We start from the raw sequence: 17,243 nt of genomic DNA on the forward strand, positions 1-17,243 counted from the left end.
TATATTATGTATATATATAAATATATTGTATTAGTTATTAATATTAGGTTTTTATAGGTAACAATTTTTACGTTCATTTTGAATAATGATTCCAAAAATTAAGATTTTAAATATATTATATTAGTTAATTAATATTGAGGTTTTGTAAGAAATAATAGGCAAGATTAATTTACAATTGAAATTTCAATAAACTTTAACTTATTAAATATATGATATTTACTAAATTACAAGTTTTTTTTTCTTTCTGACCCTTAAAATACAAACTCACTATTGATGTATTCTTAGTGTTTATGTTAATTTAAACGGGCGGGTTTCTTTACCCGGTTAAAGTATCAAACATGGTTCAGGTCAAAATAATTTTTGATTAGAATGATTCCGGTCCATGGGTTGTTTTAAAAAAATAGACATTACAACTTCTTTTTTTAATTGACTTAAAAATCCACAAAAATATTAACACTAGACTATGTTTTGGTTTTTCAGGTGGATGAGACAACTTCTTACCTTGGGAATACAAATGTTAGATATTAACACACTGTTAATCAGATGATAAATTGACTTTGTATATCCTTAATTATTAAAGATTTTAAAAATATGATTTCTTTAGTGAACGAGTATACTTGCAACAAAAAACGAGGTCGTTCAAGAAATTAACAAACATTCGCTATCCATGTTTTCGGGAGATTTAAAATATTACCATTATTCAGATGGTATCTATCAGACATAAAATGAAACATTGCAAGAAAGTATTAGTTTCCTGATGTTTTAAATCGCCTCAAAATCTAAGTTCGTCAAGTCATAGGTTAGTCCTGAACATTGAAGTGATGTTGCTTAAGTGGTCTATGCAATGAAACTAGAATACATGTGAAAATACAATATGATAACCGTGTTATAGAAGCGGAAATCATATCCGGAGGTAATACTGGAACTCACACTTATGTTCTTAAAAAGAAAAATCCTACACCTTTAGATAAAATGATTAATTTCAAAGAATGGAATTTACACTTTTTTTTTTATTTTGCAATGAAGATTAATAAAAACGGTCAGCCACAATAGATGGTTGCTTTGTTTTGGCCAATTTATTTTAACTCGTGGCCAGTTATACATTACATTATCTAGAGTTAAAAGCACAAACAATATGAAACTACTAAGTTTTAATATAGAAAGTAAAGTTACAAATAAAACTACAAATATTGTGTACAACGAAATATTTAGGGATTTATGAATTTTCTAACGACTTTTTTTTCATATTCTGTAATGTGTAATTTATTCTACCGTATAATATATCTATCTATGTTGAACATAATTTTTTGTATTTGACATTGTGTTATTATTTAAATAAATCTATTTATTCCAACCCGTGTGCTACACGGGTAACTAACCTAGTTGTATTATATATATATAATACGGGTCATTCTCAACTAATATAACCACTTATGTTTGTTTTATCAGTGCCAAAACCTAGAACCAAACCAATTTGTTTAGCTGCAACAACACATTGTTGCGTACGCGACTGTAGCACTGATCACATTATCATAGGGGGGGACTATAATCATCAAAGCAACAAGTTACATTCCATATAATATAGCCATCACATTACACAACAGATCATGTTAGTTTGCTCAGATTATCAAAACAAACCAAGTAAAGATTATTTTCTATCTAAATAAAATCACCAAATTGCACACTGCACAGTACGATTACACTATGAGTGACAAAAGTGTTTGCGTTGCAACTTGACCAGTTGGCCCAACCCATTTGACCAAATAACTGTTTTGACCAGAATACAGAGAAATAAAAAAATGTAAACAAAGAGGCGTCTCATACAAAGCCAATTTCTTACAAGACCAATTCTAATTTCTAAAGCAAGAAACAATAACCAGTGTATTCATAGATTAATGGTTAGATTCCTGAGAATGGGCACTAGCATTTGGACTTTCAAAACCACCGGGTACAGGTGCTGATGATGTCGGGTTGGGTTGATACATGGTTGGTGCAAACATTGGAGGTGGTACACCTGAAGTAGGGGTTCCTGAGATCCCTGGAGCCATCATTGGTGCACTAAGGGTTATGGGCCTCGGGACACCATTGTTGACCTGACCAGGTACGGATGGGTTGACCTGAGCAACCTGAGCAACCTGACCAGGCATAGTAGGTGCACCAGGTGGTGCGAGCATTGGAGGCATCCCAGGATATCCTGGTGGAGCAAACGAAAAAATATGATTATAAGCAGTTTAACAAGAGTCATGACTCATGACATTAAGGTGAAAAAATGAATATGGGTCAGTTTGAATCATATTAAATAATAACGGGTCAAATGGGTAAAATTAAAATAATTAGCTAAAAAGGGAACGATCAAACAGATTGAAGATTTCAAGTTGCCTAAAGTATATTCAATTGCTTACAAATTCTTCAACTTTATTAAAAAAGCATGGAAAGTTATTTTAATAATAGTGTTTGTAATCATATTCGATAATAACTATTTATGAAATGTTAAAACAATGGACAAAAGATATTGTTAGGTCAATCCAACCTGTTTTGACCCGCTTTCACTTGTAAACGAACCGAAGGAACACAAACGGAGCATGTTCATGTTGATTCATTAAACTTTAAATGAACAAACGATGAAGCATGAACAACTAAACGAATGAGAATTTTCCGTCTGTGTTCATTTATGTTCGTTTGCTAACCTTATAAATGAACGGTTCACGAACGTAAATAACATAACTTAGCTAAAACCAATTAAAAGTAAATGAGAACAAATAGCATGTCAGGCCTAAAAGGTTGTCAAAACTAGACTAAATTGTAATGGGCCTAAAAATAGCTTAGCTAAAAACAATTAAAAGTAAATGCGAACAAATAGCATGTCAGGCCTAAAATGTTATCAAAACTAGACTAAATTATAATGGGCCTAAAAAATACAATGAATATATTAACAAAGGAACTTACCAAACGTAAAGTAGCAGAGACAAATGAACGAACACAAACAAATTTAAATAAACAAACGCTCGTGACCATAAACTAACAAACTACACGTGTTCGTGTCCATTCATATATTAAACAAACAAACTTCCCATTGAACGGTTCACAGAGCGTTCGGTTCGTTTACAAGTCTAGACTTGGTACTAAAAACTCATCCCTTTTAACCTCAATAAACATTTTAATTCCAGTATGTAGAAAAAGATTTAATATACGATAACATTTAGCTCTAGTTTCCAAACATTTAGACACAAACAAATTATAAGTTATATAACTAATAAATTACCAGGGATCGGTCTTGGCAAGGGGGCGAGTGGCCTCATTCCAGGCATCATTGGCATCATTGGAACAGGAAGACGGGGTTTCATTTGCTGAAATGCAAGATGCTCTTTAACCTTTTGGTCAATCAAATATTGATTTTGTTGTGCTTCATATTGCTGATAGTAGATTCTAACATTTGCCTGTAAATAATAGTAATAATAACATTTCTCAGCCTCAAAAGTTTAGTGTATGCTGCAGTTTAAATAAATTGCATGTGACAGTTACATTACCTTGTGTTTGTACCCTGCATTGTGCTGCTTCCTTACAGAAGGCTAAAGAAGAAAAAAACAATTTGTTAATTAAATACATAGGAATCTCATTCTTTTGTCAGAAATAATGACAGCACTTGATTATAATTATTAATATCATAGAAATGTAAATTCACAGATTGCAATAGAAACCAAATCACTAACAACAGTATTTAAACAAAGAGATAGAAAGTGGATGTCAGATGAATTACCGAATCATGCGTCAAGTAGGTGTCACAATAATCACAATAATACCTGCAAAACTCAACAAAATTTGGGGATTTTAGTTCAGGACACTCATGAAGGCCATAACATATCGAGTTCAAGCATTAAAAAAATTAAAAAAAAATCTCACCGCGGCATTGTTGTGTCCAATCAGCGTGTATGATCTGCGATTCGACAAAAAAATTACATAATTAGCAAATTGGTCAATTTGATACACAGTATATCATCGATTACAGTTATCAACCCTAAAAACTGTTTGCTGCTATAAAAATGAGTAAATTTTCCGATAAAAGTATAAATTAAGGTGAGATCGTGTTATTTGAATCGGAATACATGAACTTACGATAGCTGAATTGCAGATCAGATATGGTACGGTAAAACCCTAGCTCGCGAACACGACGAAAGAGGGCTTTCGGGTTCAATTTATACCGTGAGTTGTTTATTATGGTTGGTAGAGTTTTTTGGGTTTCAGAAATTGACACTTCACACCCATGTTGTTATTCTCCCTTCAATTTATGATTGAAGATCACTATTTACGGGTATGGAAATTGTATGGTGTTAAGACTTAAGTGTTGGTTGTTAATTTGTAATAATGTTTGTTAATTATTTAACACAATCGTTAATGTTCATAAGGGTCATATAATAATGTATTTTGACCCGTTATATGATGATTAATATTGGTAGTGAGCAGAACAGCTAAATTGACGTGTTAGTAATAATTTGGAAGAAATAATACGAATGCGTATATCTTGGTTCACGAGATTAATATCCCGTTTGTGGTAGGTCTAGTGACTTGGTTAGGTTAAAGAGGTTATGGTCGTTATGGAATGTTGATGAATGGAATTGGAAGCAATCGATCTTGAGTTACGATATTAATAGATTGTAAAAGTGGTTGGGTTTTAATGTCATTTAATGTGATTATAATGTTTGGAATCAGATACGAAAGACTCAGGTACGAAAATGCAAGTTGGAAATGCAGAAACAAATATAAATGTAGACTTGCGGCCAGTGTAGGCTAACGTAAAGCTGGGCTGGGGTGACTATGCTAAATTCGTCTGTGTTCATGCTGGAGATGAGCACTTACCCAGCGAATGCTACGTTGAGCATGGTTTGAATTTGGATTTTTTTAGTATAAATTGCAAGCTTGTGTCTAGTGCATTGGTTTGTATACATTTTATGTATGGTCAATACTAATCATGATGTGTAACCCTTAGTTAAAAATTCCACATCTTAGCTCGAGATTAGAGAATGGGAGCATGAAGATAATTTCCTCGAGAAGAAGATAGGACATTAAATTAGGCAATATTTGGTGGACAAGTAAATAAGACGATGTAAGGACATCAAGTATTTAAGTCTGTTCATAACATATGAAAGTATCAAAGTAGAGCTTCATAGTAGGAATACTTGTGTTAAGGTCTCGAATCAGATTAACAAAGATACCTTTTGTAAATGTGAAAATGATTACTTTTGATACATCATGTTTGGTATAAAACATGTAAGAATGCTTTATAAACTTGTATGGGAACAAATTGAAATGGAACCCGTAAGACCTATTTTAAAGATATAATCAAACTAAAGGTTGTATAAAGTTTTTATCATCTAGAAGAAAAAAATGGGACCATTTTTCGCATAGCAACTCAACTATTTGTATAATAAACTAGGGTATAGCATCTATTGAAAGAATGAATAGAACGGGAATGGTGGGTCAAGGGTTTTGGTAAAATTTCAAATTTCTCCCAAACAAAACTATTATATGCATCCTCGCCCGTTTTTCTCACACATTCAAACACTTGTTTCTTTAGGTTTTCAAAGCTTCACCACTCGATTTCTAATAATCACAAATCCAAATCAAAATCGCTTTTATATTTGATAAAGGAAAACACTCCGATGAAAACCTTAACCAATACAAAAATGTTGTTGTGTGGATAAAACAAGCCATCACCATGATTATTTAGTGGAAAACATGAATGCCCTCGGGAACCATCAAAAAACGGTGTGGATTGTAGTTGAGCTGGAAATGGCTTTGTGAGACACACATGTATTCCCCTCATCGAAACGATGACATTCGAATCTTACAGTGTGCAAATTTGGTGGTGTCAATTAACATGCTCCAAATTATACGTATTTTTATGACGTAGTGCTCACTATAATTCTTGTTTTATACCTAATTAGACACTAAATATACTTCTTTGTGAAATTGCATGAGTAAAATGACATTTCTTGCAAAAACGGAGCAAAATCATATGAAAAATGAAAAAATCCATCAAGTATGGTCAGACACAACCCGTGTCACTCCAAGATTCCAAAGTCAATGACTGAAGTATGAGTAGTGCCACAACAAACACAAACCACACAAATCGGTACGACTGTGAGAATACAAGAGCATGGTAGGGGTGACAAGATTTCAGAGAGCACTATCGGGCAAACCAAAAACGCAACTGGGCTGATACGATTTTAAAGAAAGCACGATCGTACCTTCACAATTGCACAGTCGGGCCGACACGATTTATCAATATCACCACCGTGCCTTTGCAATATTAAATGTGAAAAATATAAATCAAGACTACGGCACTGAAGTTTACTTCCTAGCCGTCACGACGATCATGGTCTATCAATAACAACTACCGTTATTTTAAAATAATAGTTTGCATATAAAATAACGCCTCATTTTTAGAATTTGAAAATTCAAATAAGTATGCCACCTAAAAGGCTAAAACAAAATAAAGGCATAATCATCAAATGAAGAAAGGCATCCGTTACCATGATAATAATTGTAAATGAAAAAAAAAAAATTTGAGGTTTTTTCCTAAAATACCATTTTACCTATCTTAATCTTTTTTCTTTTTGTCATATTATTGTGTGGTTGACTCTATTTAAAGCCTTATTTTTAAAGAATAAAAAAATATAACATATTTAAGAACAATATATTATGTTTGTTTTAGAACGACTTCTGATCTAATGATCTACTTTTATGAATCATTTATAGATGGTGGTGATGATGAAGATGACAATTGTTATGATGGTGGTGGTTAAGTGGTTGTGACGGGTGTGGCGGTGGTGGAGAGAGTAGGATGAAAAAAAAAGAGTGGAAATGAATTATTTTGATAAGGATTGAAATTTATTGTGTATTAATTTATTCCATACTATTGACGAACCAAACACTCATTTTTTTTATAATTATCTCTTAATAATCTATTCCATTCCGTATATCATTCATACATATTAAGCTCTACCTAAATACTTTGTGGTTACTTAATTATTTAAAACTTATTTTATATTAAATATATTATTATGCATTAGGCTATGTGTTGTGAAGCGTCATACATGCCATATGAGCATGACATCGCTATGAACACTTCACCGCCTCAAACGAACTACGCGCTCTGGAGGCTAAGAGCCATGTGCATAACATCATGAAACACAAATTGTTAGTGGACCCACCTCACTAACTATCAATCACAAATTATAGTGGGACAATAACTAACTCTAGTGAGTTATTATGGAAAGAAAAAATAGTCAAGAAATAGCATCTTAACCTTAATCCTATTATAAAGTCTTGGTGAGACGTGTGGTTGGGTCCTGTGACTGCCACATATATAATATAAACACTACCAGATCGTAACATCGAGCCGAATATAAGTTCGCGTATTTTAAGCAGAAGCAGTATAAGCACCCAACATTTTGTTTTCTTTTCTTTTCTTTTCTTTTCTTTTCTTTCTTCGTCTTCGCTCAGTCTTAGCACCCAAAGGTAAATCCTTAGCATTTTTCCTTTCTATATGTGTTTGATTACCAAATGAATTATTATTATTAATCTTTATACAGTTATCAAATTGTTTGAATTTTGTGTCTGCACGTGGGATTCGTTACATTCAAGTTTCTCTTAGACTCTAATTACTAAGTTTTGTTTTGTGTTGGATTCTAGATGTGATCTTGACCAGTGGGTTGTGTTCATAAATTGGGTTCTTTCTGATCATAATATATATATATATATAGGTTTGATCTAATAGTTTATGATGTAGCATTCATTGATTTTAGTTTCTCTTAAATTTGGGATTGTTAAGAACAAAGATACCCTTTTGAAGATAGATAAAAGTATCCGGAAATCGGGTGTTAATATCATCAAGAAAGAAACTATGTTGTTTTTATTGTTTAGGTACCACATCTCACAGCATCCTTTCTTTTTTCTGGACAGATGGATAAACATACGGAGGAAGACGATGATAAACGTGTCGAGTGGCTCCATTCTGAACCGTATGCTGCGGATAGTAACATTTTTGGCGAGCCACAAAAGACCACCCGGATTGGGGATGAATATCAGGCACAAATCCCATCTTTAATAACAAAAAATGACATTGGCCGCTTTCAGTTTGGTCAGTCAAATCCTGTAAGCATGGCACCGGTTCCTTGTTCGTTAAATGAAAAGGCTTGGAGCGCGATTGAGCGTGATGGTTTTGTTCTTGGTTTATATGTATTTGGCAAGAATTTTCGTGTTGTGAACAAGTTTGTGGGGAACAAAGGAATGCGAAATGTGATGTCGTATTATTATGGGAAGTTTTATAGAAGCAGTGAGCACCAAAAATGGTCAATGTATAAAAAGAAACGAGGGCGTAAGTCCATACCTGGAAAACGGATTTTCTGTGGGTGGAGACGACACGAGCTTTTATCTCGGTTGCTTCCTAAAGTCACAGATGAATGCAAAAATAGTTTGACACAGGTACTTATAAATTTTAATGCACACTCTGCATAGCAGATTGCAGAGGCTAGTTTGTTCTATTGTTACTTGACAGATTCGCGGGTTCCAGTCAGTTTTGGGTTGAACTGCGAACCCGCTTAGGTAAACGGGTCATGTTTGTGTCAGCCTGTCTGGTTTGCGGGTTGACTCTTTGAACCCATTTATTTTTTGTTTTGTATTTTTAAAATGTGTTTTGTGTCATAATTAAATTGGTTGGGCATTTTATGCCAAAAGTTAAAAAATGAAAGAGAAGTTGTCATAAGAATTTATAACTAAAAGGTAATTGCTTTATATACATTTGTATTTTTTTGTTTTTGTTTTGAAGTTGTAATTTTAAAGTATTAATATGCAAAAAATAAAAGTTTAAAAAATGGGTTAAACGAGTTGTGTTTGTGTCAACCTGCGAGTATCCATGTCGGTACTAATATTCGGGTTCATATGTCTGACACGATTTTCATGTTCGTGTTGTATTCGTGTCGACCCACCAAGCCACGAACACGACTCGTTAACACCCCCTAAGCATGATCAGTTGTCTTGAATGTGTTTTTTAAATCTTTCAACCATGAGAATCTGTCACTCGAAAACTCCCAGGCCCACCCCTACCCTACTAATCAGACCTCTGCTAGAGGAACCAAACGCTTGCCACTGCGCCACCCTGACGGTTTAAAAAAATCTGGTTTTTTAAAATTGAAATTCAATCTTTTTCAGGTTATTAGAGCGTTCGATGAGGGAAAGCTTTCATTTGAGAAATATGTATTCGCTTTACGTGATGCTGTGGGCATGAATCTTTTAATAGAGTCCATAGCCATGGGCAAAGGAAAACAAGACCTTATTAACAAGACCAGAAGGACATCAAGAAACAAAAAACTCCAATCCACACAAGCATCTCTTAAAACCGAACAAATTGTTGATAGTTTGAAGGACAGAATCGGGCTAAGCAAAGCCCGATTACACAACCTCTTTTGGGAAGTCGTGTGGCCTCGTCTTTTAGAACGAGGATGGCACTCTGAGCAGCCTAAAAGCTACATTTTTCATAACTCAAAAAATTCTTTAGTGTTTCTTGCACCGGGTGTAACAAAGTTTTCTAGAAGGAGTTTGGAAAAAGGAAGTCAATATTTTGACTCGTTGACTGACGTGTTGAATAAAGTGGCTGCTGAACCGCACCTTCTTGAAGACGAGCCTCTCCCGGACCAGTTGGCGGATCCACGTGTGAAACAAGGACCAGATGATGAACAAGATTTTATGAAGTACACAATCGTGGATACCAGTTTGGACAGGCCCGTTACAGTTGTTTCTGAACCTGCTGATATGCAAGCGTCGACTAGTGTTTCTGAAGAAACCGAACATGACACAACAGAAGAATCTCAAAATGAAGATGTGAATCATGACACATTGGAAGATAAAGATTCACCAGTTTGTGAAACGAACAATCCTGAACCAGTAAGGAAACTGAAGTTGGTTTTCAGGCAAAAACCAAAACATCAACAGGTTAACAATGTAAGGATTAACAGCACGAGTGATGCCGATGAGAAGAAGCGTACAAGGATGGTGATGAACTTGAACAACCCTCGAATGGGTCCAGATACGGATGGTGATAAACAATCAGATTTAACCGAAACAACCACGAACAACCAGACTGAGTTGTTGAGTGCTGGAACCAATGGTCAAAGGCAGAGTAGAAGAAGCCGTGTGTTGACCACCAAAGCATTGGAAGCTCTTGCCAATGGATCTCTGACCCCAAAAAAACGGAGGGGTGGGTTGGAAGATGGGACCCGCAGGCGTGTACGCGGTAAAACTGCTCTTGTCTCGAGTTGTGGTGTGCCTTGCATAAACAACTTAGGAGATAGAGTACCGTTTAATGGGCCTTCACATATGGGCAGTGACTCTCATAAATGAGATGAGTTTGTGAGGTTTTGACAACTTTTTTTTTTGTATTTTTTTTGTTTTAAAACTTGATGTCAAATGGTACTTTCATAGTTGTAGACTGTGGTTGAGTTTTATATGAACTAATGAACATGTGAGTTTCTTCTGGATAATGTTTCATATTAATCCAATATATTGTTAAAACCATCTCTCGCAACTATGGATTATATTAAAGTGCAATGCAGAGTTTCGCTTTAATTGATTCAATGAACTCGATGCTTGCTTAAAAGTTAACTGCTGTTTAGTCAACTTTTAAAGCTTATATCCAAATGGTTTTCATGATTTAGAGAAAACCAAACTTTGGATAAGTTCATGTATGAACTTTGCGAATACACTGATAATGTAAAAAACATATTCTCAACTCTGGATGAGTTTGTTTAATAGTTTTAGATGCATATTGGATTTTTCATCCATTTGCATGTCATACTCAAAATGTGTATAATTATACATTTGGACCTTAATTGGGTGGGACTCGTTGACGCATCTTTCTTGAAGAGTGTTACAAAGATCTCTTTCAGTTCAATCTTTTTGCAACATCGTAAAATGGATCAAACCGAACATTTAAGATGTGGCCTCAGCATATGAAATCGTCGTTCTTGAATTTGAGATGATCATGATCTTGTGCCGTTGTTTCATTTCCATTTACTTTTTCCTGGTATACAAGTTGGTGAGGACGTCACACACCCTGAGTTTTGCCAATGGAAATTGCATTTTCTTTTGTCGATGTTTGAAGATCCCACCATCGAAGTATGCCGGTTTAACTATGTCTCAGTATAGTTGTTGCAGAATCTTGGATGACATTTTGTTTACTACCTTTTAAGATTTTTTGTACATTACAACTTGTTCTTAAAGGCAAGTAATCTCATTCCATAACGGAATTTTACCTACTTTGGTGTTTCTTACGTGCGTGCTTTGTGTGTGTGATGAATTGTCCCCTAAGATACAACGATGCAACGTATGTGTGGATTGTTATAGTCAACTCTACACATGGAGGTGATAACCTGGGCAAACTAATGAGTGTGCTACACGAACAATTGGTACACAATGGAAGATTTTGAAGTATTTCTTTGTGATTTACTTTTTACATATTCTTCGTTATTGCTACTTCAAAAGCATATTTTTTATGTATAGAAAGTTACACTACTATGCAAAATATAAGCATATAACCATGTGTTAGCTCTTCCATCTTGCGTTTCAGTATATCTTATAAGATGGCTATATGATGATTCTCATAACCGCACGTGTATAATATATTGTTGGAAAATTTAGTAAAATGTGATTTTCACTGACTTTGGACACGAATAATTGTCTTATATAAGTAATTATTTTTTGTTTATTTGTCATATGCCATGTGGGAGTTTTGCAGCGAACCAAATTTCATCCAAAACGGAGTTAAGATGAATGATATATTCATTGCACAAAGTTGTATGGTTAAAAATGAACAAAGCTACAAGAATTTGAAAAATAAAATGGATGGAATTTATCTCACATACGAGAGGCGAGAAACAAGACAGTTTTAACTCGTGACAAGAATATTATATATAACAGGTTCGGTCACCATCTTATCGCAATTAAATCTTGTAAATTATGTTTGTATTGTGTGGGATTAAAAGGAAACCTTAGGGTTCATTTTGAAGATCTTTAGAACACATTGATCCAGTACCAAAACACTCAAGAACATGATGACAAAAGACATAATGGAGGCCATATGCTAACTGTTGTATATTTTGTTGTATCACATGTTTTTTGGTTATGCAATCAAGTTTCTAACGGTTACAGGTCATAAAAATTAATAATCCAAACAACAAAAACGCAAACAAAAACAAGATAAACGGTCAATTGGCTTTCATTCCCGCTTGCGATTGGTCATTTTCGTACGGATACTCAGGAGGGGCCCTCCACAGGCCCCACAAGATGATTACATGTACACAAAGAAGCAAAATGGATGAGTAGACGGTAGATGGAAAAACATTCCAACAGAACTCCACCAATGCGAACAACAACAGCCTGCAAAACCATAATATATAACAAGTCCTTAGAGTCTAAATGAGAATTCTTGGGTAAGTGGTGGAACTTTGATGGTTGGCTGACAATAACATACCTGACAGCCGTCGGGAAAGGTGTTCTTCATATAAAATACGGTAAGCTATAGAAATACCTGCATAAAATAATTTCATTTTTATAAATTTTACAAACATATAATGTGGTAATAACTAACTATGATTATGGAAACTATATTATTACATAAACAACTTAACATCTTTTAATAAACCAATTTAAGAGGTCTTTACGCATTTGAGCACGCATCGGTTGACTTTCAACCTATTTGACCATCTCGACCCATGTGACTCATTTCAAAAACTTTCTAGATCTTTTAGCTTAACCCACTAACCCGTTAGAGATATAGCATAACTCAAAATCGCCTCATTTAATAAATCATATAATATATATAAACAAAATTAAGAAACCGTATAATTTGTACAAACAAAATTAAATGTACTACATTCAAGCAGAAAAAAAATAAAAGAAAACACTTACCAAGAGTAAAATTGATAATGCAAAGACCTAGCACACACGATGCCAATAAAATTGCCAGTAAACATGGTTGTAACAATATCTATATAATCAACCAACAATTATTATTAGCAAACTTCCACAACCAATAAAGCATGACACAAAATCAAAATAAAGTATACTTACGCTCTTTTTTAATAATCTTTACTCCGGTGCTGGTTTTGAGCTGCATTTGAACAAATCTAGAACGCAAGAAAGACGCCAGTCCTCCTTCATGCCTATAGAAGTTTATAAAATAAAAATGTGTGTTCATATGATTGTTTAGTGCACATTAATTGCATAAAATCTAATACTTACTTGCACCATCTATAATGCGTAAAAACCATAAGAAGACCAAGATGAAGAACTAGTAAGATAATAGCGAACGCCTTAGACACAAAAACAGGCTCCGGGACAAATTTGAAGTTAACAGACCTGATAAAACGGAACAATAATATAGTTTGGTAAATAAATTAAGAAAATCCCGTTTAGGTTTCATAATATTGCAAATTATGGGGTTAGAAGGATACCAGAAGTGGATGAACACTCGCCCAAGATTGAAGGCTTTAGATATATATTCAATTGGATATGACAACAAAAATGGTAAACCCACCAGAATCTGCATAATTCCAGAATATTATCAAGTAAAATTAAAGTTGGCGATTTTGGCGCATTATTTTATGAATGATTTGATTTAGAGGTGCGCATGAAACCGAAATAAACGGCTCATAACCAAAAACAGACATAACTGAACCCAACCTAAAACCGACGGTCTGGTTTTTAAGTATTTTCAAAACCGAATTTCCGGTTGTGCATGTACCAAAACCGAAAAAACTGAGCCGAACCCAAAAAAACCGACTTTTGTTATTGGATTTATAGATAATCATTTTATTTTTGAATATTAAGTAATTTATAGGAAATAATAAATGGTGTACCCCAAATATTTTAGACCCGAATGTGTAATAATCAATTAATCAATAACTAACAAACAATTTAAGACCCAAAGTTTCAGCCCCAAATGCATAATTTTAGAGCCTTTTGGGGCCCAAAAATTTCTAGTCCGAATGCAAAACCGAAACCAAATGATTTTCAAAAACCCGAAAACCGGCCCATGCACACCCATAGTTTGATTTGGGTTAAATTTATCTCAAAGAGGTCAAATGGGTCAAACTAAAAGACTATTAAAAGGGAGATAAGTCAAACGGATCAAATTCACCAAATGTAATTTAAAAGGCATAGTTGCATACACTCTACCAAAATAATCTGTGCAAAATACTATATCAATGTTGTGAAAATATAGTTTTTGTAATCATATTTGACACACACACACTAACTATTCATAAAAGAAAAAAGTAGTTGGACATATTTTGACCCATTAGATGAAATAAAGTATTCAAATGAAAAACAAAAAAAACATTTGACATGAAAAAATCAGTAAAAAATAAGCACCTGAACTAATGCTGCACTAGTTAGAGCTGATATCACCCCGATAAAATCCATTGCCTGAGTTACAAATAATAAACTAAAACAAATAAACGATAGCTTGAGTAAATAAATGAAATGTATACATAATCGTTTCGTGTACCTTAACCATAAGAAGGAGAAATGGCAGAGAATAAAGTAACACATTCATCTTGACCGAGACGGCTGCACTGCAAAACCAAGTTGAACGCATATTAATTCTAAAAAGTAACGTTTAAAAATATTTTTGAATGGATAATAAAATTCAAGAACCTGAAAATAATTAAGCTTAGATGCCATTTGTGATAAAGAAGTGGAACCAAAGAAGCATGGAGAAGAGTCATGGCAAAACAGTCATTGAAGAGGCGAAGAACGAAGATTGAATGCAATCTTTTGGATAAAGAAAGCAAAGTAAGGGCCCACCAAGGTAGCTGCAAACATATTAAAATTAAAATTCTAGAGTAACTATTAAATGCACATCGAATTGTTTTTTTATCATCCATAATTCCACTATTTGTCAATAAACAGAAAATGTTCATACCACATCAGTCTTCACATAGATGAACAGCACTATTCCAAGATTCACAATGTAAAGAAAGCCAAAGAGGATATGAAATAACAAGATGAACAATCAGCCAGCATAAAATTGTCAAATAGAACAGCATGAGTTCATAAGAAAATGTTTTAAAGATCTATTTAGCTTCATAATATTCGTAATAAAGATGGAATTTGCATGTCTTCCTAATCACAAAAATCAAACACACTTGCAGTTCAAAAATACAAGTAAATAAACAGCCATCCCAGAACCGACATACATTTTCTTACAAGATTAAGAAAATTATCATGTGTACACTCAATTTAATTCAACATGCTACACCTAGAGGTGTAAATGAGCTGAGCCAGGTTGGGCTCAGGTTCCCAGCTTGGATTGTTTGTCTTAGCGTGCTAAAATGTTGAGCTTGGGCTCGACTGGTAAAAAGCTTGAGCCAGCTCGTTTAATTTAACAAAAAATAATTTTATAACTTTACACATATTGATGCATATAAAAACAAAAGAATAATCTTTCACATACACAAAATTTATAATTTAGATTTATTACAATTTAGGTTCTACTTTTGAGTAATAATTTATATATATCAAAAATTGGGCTTTAATCTAGGCGAGTCAATAATTTAATCTAGGCGAGTCAGCTAAACAAGTCTAATGAGCCGACCCAACCTTGGCTCGAGCATATAATACTTGACAGTTGACATGATCATGCAACTCTATAATGATCCAAAATGGCTAAGTAGAAATTTATGTCATATGTTTTGAGGACAAGTTCATCATGTGTTTGCGGGTAAGTAATCAACCGTAAAATGTGAGTGCAAGTGAAAATTTTGACCTGGGCAGGATAGACATTGCCTCCGGTAACATATTGTATTGCAGAGTATATATAAAGAAACCCTGCTGGATAAACCAAAGGTCCTGTATCCCCTTTCAGGTTGCTGTAATCTCTTTCTCCTTCAATAAACCCATCCACCTGTTCAATTATAATCATCAATAAATTACTATTAAAAGAAAATTGGTAAATTTAAATTAGCTTAAATTGATCTTACCTGTGACATGTAAGCGTCCCTATCAATCTTTGTATCTACAATCAATCGAAATTGAAGCGTTGGAACAACTTATAACTAATTGTCACCCTTCCCCTTTTTCGACTTAGACAAATGTTTGTAAGGATTAGTTTGGGGGAGGTTATAGTTCAAGCCTGATAATAAACAGGTTTTTAATCAACCTAATAGTTTGCAAAGCCTAGTTTAAAAGAACGCCCATGTGATAACCTTTTAAAAGAAAAAAGAAGCCCATGTGAGATGTCTAAATTATTAAAAATTAAGCTACAAAAGTGTCACATAATTCAAAAATTCAACATAATTCAGAATGACTGGAGTATGCATCCAGGTGACAAATTAGAACCTCTATCCGAGTTATTAAAGCGAAAGTTAAAACTTGAAAGAGAAATTCAAGAACTTAACAAAACAAAAAAATGAGTTCTATCACCCAAAAGCTAGAACAAATATTTGACAATCAGCTAGAAACAGGCTCAGCTAAACAAATACATGAACTAGTCCAACTAATGTCACTAATTGATAAAGAATGCGAACAAAAATTTGCAGAAAATAAAAGTCTTAGAGACAAATATTTTCCAGAAAAGGTTTTTACAGTAAAAGAACCTAAAATTGAAAAGGATATAACACCAGAACCTATAACTGACGATGAAAGTTCTCCTAAATAATACACTCCTATGTACAATGGTAGAACAAATAGGGCCAGTACTAGCTATACTAGCCACAAAAAGAAAAATGTAGAATTTTCTATACCTTATCACAAAGGTATACCAAATTCTAATAATGGAAGTTCAACCACAATTGACACGATTAAAATAGACTGTATCTTCGATCTTGAAAAAAGAAAAAAAGTTATAGACAAATGGAATACTGAGATTAGTCTCATTATCCAATCCAATCCAGAAGAGTTCTCTAATGCTAAAGCAGTTTTATTACTAATAGAACATAAATCTTCAGGAATTATTCAAGATTTCATTAAAGGTATAACCTGGAATGAAAATATGAATGGTATAGACCTCTTTGATGAACTAATAAACGCCATGTATATGATGTTTTTAGGTCTTGATTTTCTTACAAATAAAGATCAAGAAAATCAAAAATTGCTGGAAAAAGCAAGACAAAATCTTACGAAAGCACAGTTATGTGATATATGTCTTTTAGACGATTTCACTTGCTTATTTGAGCAAAACTTGTATA

At 33.8% G+C, this 17,243-nt stretch overlaps 3 protein-coding genes and 1 long non-coding RNA gene across 4 annotated transcripts; 1 reads left to right on the forward strand and 3 right to left on the reverse strand.

Moving 5' to 3' along the window:
* Positions 1-1,762: 1,762 nt before the first annotated feature.
* Positions 1,763-3,934, reverse strand: LOC143625824 (U1 small nuclear ribonucleoprotein C-like). Its single transcript, XM_077096062.1, has 5 exons — positions 3,901-3,934; positions 3,758-3,800; positions 3,528-3,569; positions 3,263-3,437; positions 1,763-2,194 (listed from the first exon to the last, which is right to left on the reverse strand). Exons 1-5 carry the CDS (start codon positions 3,906-3,908, stop codon positions 1,893-1,895), a joined length of 570 nt encoding a protein of 189 aa, XP_076952177.1. The 5' UTR covers positions 3,909-3,934; the 3' UTR covers positions 1,763-1,892.
* Positions 3,935-7,962: 4,028 nt separating this feature from the next.
* Positions 7,963-10,398, forward strand: LOC143625871 (uncharacterized). The gene is made up of 2 exons (XM_077096093.1): positions 7,963-8,484; positions 9,211-10,398. Exons 1-2 carry the CDS (start codon positions 7,963-7,965, stop codon positions 10,396-10,398), a joined length of 1,710 nt encoding a protein of 569 aa, XP_076952208.1.
* A 1,817-nt stretch (positions 10,399-12,215) lies between these two features.
* Positions 12,216-14,478, reverse strand: LOC143625872 (dol-P-Man:Man(5)GlcNAc(2)-PP-Dol alpha-1,3-mannosyltransferase-like). Its single transcript, XM_077096094.1, has 7 exons — positions 14,428-14,478; positions 13,509-13,597; positions 13,297-13,413; positions 13,126-13,217; positions 12,964-13,042; positions 12,527-12,583; positions 12,216-12,432 (listed from the first exon to the last, which is right to left on the reverse strand). The coding sequence occupies exons 1-6, from the start codon at positions 14,476-14,478 to the stop codon at positions 12,553-12,555; spliced, it is 459 nt and encodes a 152-aa protein (XP_076952209.1). The 3' UTR covers positions 12,216-12,432; positions 12,527-12,552.
* An 84-nt stretch (positions 14,479-14,562) lies between these two features.
* On the reverse strand, positions 14,563-15,059 carry LOC143625825 (uncharacterized). Its single transcript, XR_013152331.1, has 3 exons — positions 14,981-15,059; positions 14,713-14,870; positions 14,563-14,630 (listed from the first exon to the last, which is right to left on the reverse strand). It is a non-coding gene; the product is annotated as an uncharacterized LOC143625825 (long non-coding RNA).
* Positions 15,060-17,243: the final 2,184 nt, after the last annotated feature.

The sequence above is a fragment of the Bidens hawaiensis genome, unplaced genomic scaffold (assembly GCF_021521415.1).
Source record: "Bidens hawaiensis isolate Kalapana, Puna unplaced genomic scaffold, B.hawaiensis_p1.1 tig00004242_1, whole genome shotgun sequence".
Lineage (NCBI taxonomy): Eukaryota > Viridiplantae > Streptophyta > Magnoliopsida > Asterales > Asteraceae > Bidens > Bidens hawaiensis.

Excerpts from the sequence above, each read along its gene's own strand:
- LOC143625824 (XM_077096062.1), bottom strand. Across the intron at positions 3,438-3,527 it reads ATGCAGGGTACAAACACAAG|GCAAATGTTAGAATCTACTA; the intron begins GTAATGTAACTG and ends TATTATTTACAG. Across the intron at positions 2,195-3,262 it reads CTTGCCAAGACCGATCCCTG|GATATCCTGGGATGCCTCCA; the intron begins GTAATTTATTAG and ends TTGCTCCACCAG.
- LOC143625871 (XM_077096093.1), top strand. The coding sequence starts at position 7,963 with ATGGATAAACATACGGAGGAAGACGATGATAAACGTGTCGAGTGGCTC. Across the intron at positions 8,485-9,210 it reads GCAAAAATAGTTTGACACAG|GTTATTAGAGCGTTCGATGA; the intron begins GTACTTATAAAT and ends AATCTTTTTCAG.
- LOC143625872 (XM_077096094.1), bottom strand. The coding sequence starts at position 14,478 with ATGGATTTTATCGGGGTGATATCAGCTCTAACTAGTGCAGCATTAGTT. Across the intron at positions 13,218-13,296 it reads ACGCATTATAGATGGTGCAA|GCATGAAGGAGGACTGGCGT; the intron begins GTAAGTATTAGA and ends AAACTTCTATAG. Across the intron at positions 12,584-12,963 it reads CATTATCAATTTTACTCTTG|GTATTTCTATAGCTTACCGT; the intron begins GTAAGTGTTTTC and ends TATTTTATGCAG.